The sequence below is a fragment of the Misgurnus anguillicaudatus genome, chromosome 20 (assembly GCF_027580225.2).
Source record: "Misgurnus anguillicaudatus chromosome 20, ASM2758022v2, whole genome shotgun sequence".
Taxonomy (NCBI): domain Eukaryota; kingdom Metazoa; phylum Chordata; class Actinopteri; order Cypriniformes; family Cobitidae; genus Misgurnus; species Misgurnus anguillicaudatus.
The window spans coordinates 36,438,082-36,448,225 of NC_073356.2; the positions used below are offsets into that span (position 1 = coordinate 36,438,082).

Here is a 10,144-nt window from a genome sequence, read left to right on the forward strand (position 1 = left end):
GATGATTAAAAATTAAATGTTGACATTTCCTCTCTTTCTCATCTTCAGGTTGTATTTCAGCCTCAGACGTCACGACCACAGACCGCTGTCTGAACGTCTGATGCAGATCCTGTCTCGTCCTTGAAGACATTAAATAAAAATGTTTTAATTCATATTGTTTTAATTCTTTTAAGTTGTATAATATAGTATCTAATATATAGTTATCCTTTATAGAATCAGCTGTCTGGCTCTCTCTTTAGGGTTTAGGGAGTCAGCTTACATTGGCTTAACTTAAATCTCTCTTCTATACATTACATTATTACAATGCTTGATAGCTCAGTTTAATCTGTACTTTTTTCTGTATTTTTTCCTTTTTTATTAATGTAAAGCTGCTTTGAAATAATGAAACAATTGTGAAAAGTGCTAAAGAATATAAATAAAATTGAATTGAACATGGAAGACTTTTCTTTAGCAAATGTTTTAATTAGCTTTTTTTACTTTTTTATTTGATCAAACTGATTAACTTGGGTCACTTATACATGTTTTTCATATGCAATATCAAACCATTGACCGTGGTATAAAATACTGTGAGTTAACTAATTAATCCAATCAGACCCACTGTTAAACCTGATGTTGTTTTAAACCAAATAAATAAGGACACTTGACCTAAACCTTGAAATATACTGTGTTTTAGTTTAATGCACAATTTAAATGATTTCTCTCAATCAACAAGACATTTTAAGTTGAATCAATTCATTTTAGCTTATTCAAATCTGCGGATTTGAACATTTCCCCCATCATGCATTAATTATACTGCTACTGTTTATTTATACAACTGCAGATATTTTTGTTATCATTGTTGGCTATTAGTTTTGTTGCAATTGGCCTTAAATGAGTCTAGAAATGCACTTTAGCTAAAGCCACAGAAATATTTACTGTTGTGAAGGGCTCGAAACACCTGCTGGTGAAAACGTAAAAGCAACAAGATCTCACTCCAAACATCTTAGACTTTTTACACAATAATTGCAAGATTATCTAAAATAAAAGTTTTTAGGAAAATTAAATGATAAAAGTATAATAAAGAATATACAAAATAAAAGCCATTAATTCAAAGTGTATTCTTTTTTTAGGGCAAACAAATCATTAAGACTTTAACCTCCCTTTTAATTATGCACATGTTTGTCATTAAATCCATCTATAAACAAAAAGTAGGCAAACTGGTAGCATAATCATTCAGAAGGATAAATGTTTTATGAAATTGCATAATAAAACTGACCCAAGTTCACCTAAACCATATTAGACACTGCTCATTTGTGATTAAATCCCCCTAGTGGTGAACCATCAGATTTTCGAAACAGTTATCGCAAAAATCCAAAAATGAAGCATTCAGACTGGATATGGCGTCTAATTATCATTCTTTGTTATTATTATAATTACTGACAATGATCTATTGACAGTGTTTTATCCCTCTTTTCTTTTATTAAATGTCTTCACCTCTTTGACTTTGTGTCAAAACCTATTTTTCAAATCTAAAATGTACGCAGGTGCACGTTAGCTTAGCTAGCATACTATCTTAGCACACCATAAACAGGAGAACTGGTGGGATTAAAACAGGTTTTTGCTACAAACTGACTTTATAACAGAAGTCGAGTGTTTTAAATAACCATATGTGAGCTGATGGGGCTTCGGATCGCAAAATAAAACAGAATTAACACTCTTTTTGGTATTCTGTAATGTGCAAGGCTGTTTTGGTATGTGTTGCATAATAATAAATATACTGTATTGTTTATTAAAATACCCGACATGACTGTAAAAACACAGATACACCATATATAATCCCAATCGCGTTTATTTTCTTCTTGTTTTATCCGTCAAAACATCTTTATGTGCATGTTTTAGCCATAGGTTTTAGCAGCTGGGTGGCAATGCCCTTATATGGGCACAATGGCTGTTTCTCAATATGCGTTCTTCAGCGATCTTGCGTCCTCGTGTCCTCGCTCTACGTCATCATTAACGGTCGAAGTTCATTCCAATTCTCAAGAACGCAAGGACAGAGGACACATGAAAATACCCGGATGTGTTCTTGATATCGAGGATGCATCGAGTGCAGCCTTGCTGAAATCGCTTTACGCCCCAGAAGTCATTGCGGCTAAACTTCCGAGTTCGTTCTTCCCAGGTCGCCTGGCAAGACCGATCTCCACGAGGACGCAAGTCCGTTCTTTGCGTTCTTGGAATTGAGAAACAGCCAATGATCCAAGGTGTTGTTCGTGTATCAATTGTGGACGGTCTCTGCACGAGGGCGCCCCCAGGCGTCACGTATGAATGAACACCAACCTCAATGGCTCCTATCTTGTGTAAAATGGATTAAACATTACTCCTCTCTATAAAAAATTTGAAGTAAATACATCAAATCAATCAACATTTCTCCAAATATGCAGGCTTTCGAACTAAAAGCCCTGAGGGATGTTGTTTTGTGAAGGGCTTTCATGATAACCATTCATGAGATTTATCAATGACTGTGACTGAGGGTCATATGTCATTTTACAGGTATGAACTCAAATTAAGATTTTGTGAATAATGTCAAATACAAACATTTGAGTCTTAGACCTTTCGAATAGTGTATTGTTTATTGTGTTAAGTACAATCTTTAAAATTAAAATGAAAGTAAACAACAATGATCAGATTATCTGTTGAGTTGAAATTTTTACCCATCATGCATAACACGCGTTAATAAAATTAGTGCCGTTAAAATGAATTTGCGTTAACGCGTTATTAACGCGTTTATTTTGACAGCCCTAATTCATTTATATGAGTAGAGCAGACCTTCTTGAAACGATACGAAGGTAATTATGTTAAATCTGCTAAAGTTATTGTTGTTGATTGTATTGTAATGATGAAACATTTATTATTTATAAACGATTGATGCGATATCAATTCAAATCGACAGCCAGATGACGTCAAAGTACCGCGAGAGCGATTCGCGAAGTCATACGGAGGATCTGCTATTAAATCGCTCTCGCGGAACCTTGACGTCATCCGGCTGTCGGTTCTTGCGGCGCCGCATGAAGTCAAACAAACCCTACCGCCCAGCCAACATTGATATGTGGGCCCCACGTGGGTCCCACCTGGGCAGCATGGGTTACATGTGGGCATGGGCTTCACATGGGCAATATATGTGGGCCCCATATAGGTTTGCCCATGTGGGATAATAATGTGGGGCCCTTATGGCACCTATGTGGGCAAAACATTTTTATGCTTGAAATACATCTTTGTACATTTACAATCTTAAAATAATAACTTTTGGTTGATTGTCACTTTTATACAGAGAGCAAATAATATAACAGATATGATTTGATCAGTATAAAATATTTTGAAATAAAAATGCATTATTTTTTACATTTAATTAACATTGATATGTGGGTCCCACGTGGGTCCCATATGGGCAACATGGGTTTCATGTGGCCATGGGCTTAACATGGGCAATATATATGGGTCCCATGTGGGTTGACTATGTGGGTCCCATATAGGTATGCCCATGTTGGATGATAATATGGGACCCATATGGGACCTATGTGGGCAAAATAATTTCATGCTTAAAATACATTTTATATACATTTAAACTCTTAAAATTATTACTTATGGTTGATAGTCACTTTTATACAAAGAGCAAATAATATCACAGATAGGATCTGATCAGTATAAAACATTTTAAATAAAAATGCATTATTGTTAATATTTAATTGTGATATTTATAATGTTTACCTGCCAATTATTAATTTTAATTTGCACAGCTGAGCATGAGTGAAAATAAGAAATGTCAGAAAGTTCATCAGTTTGTTAGTGTGTTTAATTAAAGAAATGTTTCAAACATTCTGAAAGGAGTCTGATTAGTGGAGTCAGGTGTTTCATATAAGGAGATCTACTCACTGCTATGACACATTACGCTTGACAAAGTAGTCCTGCTTGAAATGTTTTTAATTGTGATTTTTTTCACATAATATAAACTCATATTTTAAATAATCTTTGCTAAAATAGGCAGACTTTTAAAATTACAACTATAAAGATGATAAACATTTAAACTAAGAATTCACACTCAGACGCAAGGATACGGTTTCTACCAGTCTATGGTTTCTACCGGAGCAGCAGGAGTCTCTCACAACTGTTACACTTGTAATTTTTTCTGAGTTGTGTTTGTAGAAAATGTAATACTACGGTACAAGTTCACGGACTGCACAGCGATAAATCAAAGCAAACATTGGACATTTAATGAGTTCGGCTGTGGATGCTTTGGAAGTTCTTCCTAAAACGTTTGAGCAAAGATTAATTGATGATCAGAATTAAGACCATCTCCAGAACAGTGAGCAATACTTGTGTTGTTTTTAAATCTCAAGTATTTTAAGAGTTTGACTTCTTTCAATGCTTATTTTAAGTGTTATGTTAAATTGTTAGTCATTACCTGCATTAGCAGTTTTGAAATGTTGATGATTATTTTAGCATTGACAGTGTTATAAATTGACAATAAAGTATTTTGATATATTAAACCTTTACAGTTTTTTATTTCATTTTTCATATTGCACCTCCTTCATGTTTTGTGATGTTATAGATGAATGAACTGTTGAATATTTATGCTGAAAAGTGATATTTACCGAACTGAAATTATTTAGCTTTTATCGGTTTTCAATTTAAAACAAATATATTATTTAAGTAAATTACAATTAAGCATTAAAAGTATAATTATTACATAATAAGGGACCAGTCCAGTACCCATTAAAACCCATACTGGAACCTGGTAAATAATGTGGGCTTCATTAGGTGGGGCCAATATGGGCCCCATGTGTGTTGCCCAGCTGGGCCCCACATAAGCCCCACTCAGTTTCTATATCAAATTCATGTGGGCAATCCAGGTGGGGCCACCATGGAACCCCCGGACAAAACTAACTGGGCCCCATCTGGGCAGCCCATATGGGGCCCACTCACCAGCCCATATCCATCCCTTATGGGCCCCACATGGGTGTGTTGACAGGGCGCTTTGTCTGCAAATAACAATAATAATACGTCATGCATGATAAAACCCACATTAGAAACTTTGGTCCCATATGGTGTAGATTTTGGTTTGAGTTTTGTCTTATAAATGAGATGATATAATTCTCTAATGTATATCTTAATATACAGTTTTCGTAAAAAAGCTTACTGATCTGGACAAATGTATGTGCACTTAATGTGCATTTTATCATACTCTGTCTTTAGTTCTTTAACTTGTATCTCATAAAGGTGTGTGTTTGCTTTAGCTACTTAAGAAAATTTAAATCTCTCTTTCTAACAGATGTACCTCCTGCTGTTTCACTGTCCTTTCTGTACTTCAGATTTTTTCAAGCCCTTAAAATATCTGTATGTGTGTGTGTGTGTGTGTGTGTGTGTGTGTGTGTGTGTGTGTGTTCTTGTGATGTAAAAGAGGCCTAAACATGAAATAAACATGAAATTATTATTTATTGACTATAAAACATTATTTCAATCATATGAATTTTAACCTTATATATTTAACTATGACCCATACTGAAATAAGATATTAATTGCTTTGACGGCGCTACATGTGGTATGCTCTCTATCCTATTTTGTTGGAATCTCCAGGTGCACACTTAAAAAAAAAAGCTCACAGAAACTACATTTTTTAGAGTATCATTCTTAAATTTGAATCACAACATGGTCAGACATTCAATTTACCTTTATGGTGACCCCAGGTGTTTGACATGACCATTTCATACATGAATGTTATTCAAAGAAATCGGAAGTAATTTCATGTATATTTTACCTTGTTTTACTCTGTTCCTATACTACTCTGATTTGTTATTACTATTTGGCAACAATATGTCACGTGTCTAGTTTCAAACAAGACTAGAATTATGAATATAGTCCATATATCTCTATTTACAGTTGCATTATGCCACATTTAACCTCCAAAGATCTGGATGTTACATGGACATCATTTTTATATTGTTTGCACCATAATACTTAATTCTTTGTAACTGGAACCTGTTATACACAAACATGGACAAATACACTGCTTCATGTTCAAAGAAAAATATTTGGTTATTATATTTATTGGTTCTTAACCCCAAAATAGCTGGAAGAAATCTAAATAAAAAGACAAACCAAATATCTGGTCTTAAGAGGTTAACCTTTAGGCGTCATGTTATCTTACCAAAAATAGGAGATTGTTGCCAAAAATTAGTTTGGGGGCAGAAAAATTTTTTTTTAATATATATTTTCTTCTCATCTCATACAGTATTTTGACCCTTTAGTCTCTGTGGTGGTTCTTCATCAGTCAACATGTCAAATGTCCTTTAATGTGTTTGGGAAGTAATATTAAGTAGTGTTTAGTAGGCCTGGGCGAAAAATCGATTTAATGAATTAATTCGAATTTTTTGTTGTGGGCAATTTAAAAAATAAGTAATTCGATTTTTTTGTAATGGCGCATTTTTGGCTGCCCGGGGCTTCCGTAGCATTATTATAGCAACATCAACAACATCATAGCACACGTAAAACACAGCTGGGACTTTGATTCCAAGAGGGTGTTTATTTATTTATTATTCATCTCATAATTTGGGGTTACATTTTTCTTTCTTTTGATTAAATAAAAGCAAAATTTGCTTTAAGTTGTCTGCCATTTGTACTTATTGCTTTTCTTAATAAGTGGGGGGGGGAATCGGAAAAAATCGGAAGTCGAATTAAAAAAAATAAAATCGGAGATTTTATTTTTAGGCCAAATCGCCCAGCACTAGTGTTTAGTGAATTTAACCTGCAGTAAACCCAACAATCTGTAACTCTGCTGATGCTTTAACTGCTGTAAGGGTTAATATAACTTTATTTCTGTTTTTGACTGACTGTGTTTAACTGTTTGATATGTGTGAAAGATTTTGAGCAATGAAAAAAATTCATTTTTGTATCATGCATTAAAATATATGACCTTTGATGCTTTTTGATTATTTAAATAAAATCTCCATACAATTTGAGCATGTCTGTGTTTTACTCCTGTTAGATCAGGTCTCCACACCAGACAAAATAAAAACAACGATCCAGCCCCGGATGCCAGATCATGTCAGAAAATATAAGTTTAACAGGCTTCCGTTAGTCAAGAGGTTGATCGAACGCTGCTAGAAAAGAACACAAGCAGGACATGAGACGAAGGTTTTGATGAAAAAAAATAGAACAGAGTTTTATTGGTGGACAGTTTCAGTTGCATGTCTCAAAGTTCAAACCTCATCCAACCCGCACGAATTCAGCATGCACTGTTATATCAAAAATTGCTTAGCAACATCCCACAAACCTTGAGCTTCCATAAACATTCTCTTTATCTATCTTTGTTTACACAGACAGGACAGCGCATGAAACTTCACAAATGTGAGACAACTATAAGACTGAACAACAATGAAATCAATAAGACATAAAATATAAAAATACAATGAATGAATTAATGTATAAATGAAAAGACAATATAAATAAATAAAATATAGAAATGTAATAAATGGATGAATAAATGAATAAACAATAAATATAATGATAAAAATGATTATAATGAAATTATTTAATGTTATTTTTATGAATCAAATAAAGAATTATATGGATAACTAATGATTATAAAATGATTATGATGATTATGTAAATAAATGATTAGGAATAAACTTAAAAACACATAATAAAAACATTCTGCACTAGAGGATCTAAGGTAGGATCCTTCACTCTCAACTAATACTCTTATTCTTTTAACTTTACTGGTAATTAACATAGTACCATCTAGTGGTTTTAAATAAATAACACAATAGGTCTAAATATATTAATACAAAATAGGATCTATACATACTGTAAAATACATTTAAAAAATTAGCAATAAGCATTTAGACATATTAAAGAGTTTTGATAGAATATTCATATACATCTACATATATACACTCGGTGCCTATAAAAAGGCTCAGCCAGATGAGACCGGTATCATTTGACTGATCTGAACGCTTGCCTTCGAACGCTACTGTACAGATTACCAAGTGAATTTTGCAGACTTTCAAAAAGTTCGGAACTTTAAGCTGCTTGACGCACTGTGTACGGACAGACAGTTTACTTAGATTTCAACTCTCTGTGAACCGAGTCTAAACACAGTTAAGTCTTTCAGTTTTTCTTCGACATGTTTCGTCCTATAACACCATTGTCTGACAAGGACATGGAAGCAGCAGATGTCGAAAACATGGATTTTATTCTACCGAATGCTGTGCCGAACTTTGACGATGTCCTTGATATTGGACTTTCGTCACAAGTCGGGCGCGCTGCCGGTTGTTTTAATCCATGTGGAGGAGAGGAGGAGGATGATGATGAGGAGATGGTGGATGTTTATCCAACACTTACTGAGGCGAAACGCCAAAGAGGTAAGATGCAAGTTAAAGCAAATAGTCTGAATTTCATGTTGATAAGTTTACATACAGTTATTATGTTGTTAATGCACGTGTACATGTAACGTTAGACACACCAGGTGGTGCTCATGAACTTGACCCACCGTTTTTCTTGACAGGCAGAATACGCAGACAAATTTTAACTCATCTAACAAAAAGCGACCAAAATTAATAAAACATCTCCGAGATGTGATGATGGTGGAATGGATTTTGTTCTGTCGAGTGCCGTGCCTGACATTGTCCCGAACAACGGACATTTGTTAGACAGACGCGTCAGTAGTTCACATCCACGAGGAGGAGTAAAGGAGTTTTCTCCTAGAAAAATGCAAGAATAAAATCTTGAAATCAATAAAGAAGGCGTGGAATAATGTTATGCACCCATTCCTTCAGAATGATAAGGTGGAAAACCTGATTCCTTCAGAGGTTTGTTACATCATTACATTTACTACAACTATCTGTCCATTTATAGACATGTTTCCATCCAGGTTTTGTTATCGACCAAGAGAATATGCGTAAAAAAGGTTTTCTGTTCAAATGGTGATAAAATGGTGTCCGTGGTGATGTCACGAATGAGGAAAGCGAATTGTCACATATGTTTTTGTGTATCGCAAAAAATCTGACCTTGAGCAAATTATTTACCTAATTTCTCTAATGCTCTTACAATAAAAGCTTAGCCAGGTCCAGTCTGATGTTTGTGGTCTCTGTAATTTAAAATAAATGTGCTTTCACCAAAGGGACTCGATTATGAGAAAAAATGTTATATTTAAAGATTAATAAACATTAATCATTTTCTGGATAAGTGATTGACATTTCAGCACTTCATAAAGTGAGAGCGGCTTAAGTTTAAGTTCAGTGCAGCTTGCGTATCCTGCGTATAGGGAGAGCCAAAGAGCCGCAAATGTAACCTCCAGGGAGAAAAAGTGACTGTTGTGCCAACTCAACAGCCCAAGGCTATTTCAGATATTCCTGTTGGCATGGATGTTCCTGCTCTGGCCGGCCCCCAATCAAAAACAAAGATTCATCTGGATAGTCGCAAGACATTGAAGCAACGCTTCCTTGCATGCTTCCGGAGAGGCAAAGTGGAGTCAATGCCGACTTCACAGATTGAAGCCGATCCAGCTATCCCTGATGTTAGGGAAGTTGTTGATCTGGCAGATTCTTAATCAAAGAGTGTTGGCTTAAAGAAACAAAAACAAAAGGCTTCAAAGAGCCGCTTATTTCACAACCCTTGGAGAAAAAAAGGGAAAAAAGATGCCGATCCAGCTATTCCTGATGCCATGTATGGTGCTGATATGGCAAGTTTTGGTGGCATCGCTGCAGCCAATGCCAGGCTACAAAAGATAGGTGCCTTCCAGCCAATATCGGGTTAAAAGGTGGTGGAAATCCCGACCCAAATAAAGCTACTGGGTCAAAAGATGATAAAGATGTCAGGCCAAAAGCTGTTAAAAATCCCAGACATCCTTGGATTCATAACCCAAGTAGATTTAAAAATCCTGGGCCTAATGATGATTAAGTTGTCAGGCCAAAAGATTAAAATGTTTTTCAATGAGCTATTAAAGCGCTAAGCAAGACGAAACTAGTTGATCCAGTGCCTAAAGGTGAGTGTACTGACTTCATTACTTCTAGGGTGGGTTGAACCAATATGTGAAATGGTTTCTTCTGTACCTGGAAATGTATGCTGTACCTTTCATCTGTGAGTTTATGAGTGTTAACATGTACTGTAACCA

The 10,144-nt window shown here is 35.0% G+C and overlaps 1 protein-coding gene across 1 annotated transcript in view; it reads left to right on the top strand.

Annotated features, from left to right (window-relative positions):
* The first annotated feature begins 8,155 nt into the window (after window positions 1-8,155).
* The window catches only part of LOC129454816 (uncharacterized), a 31,898-nt gene continuing 29,909 nt past the window's right edge, over window positions 8,156-10,144 (top strand). The window contains exon 1 of the mRNA XM_073858750.1: window positions 8,156-8,393. Coding sequence (XP_073714851.1) covers window positions 8,156-8,393 — 238 coding nt within the window. The remainder of the gene's footprint in view (window positions 8,394-10,144) is intronic.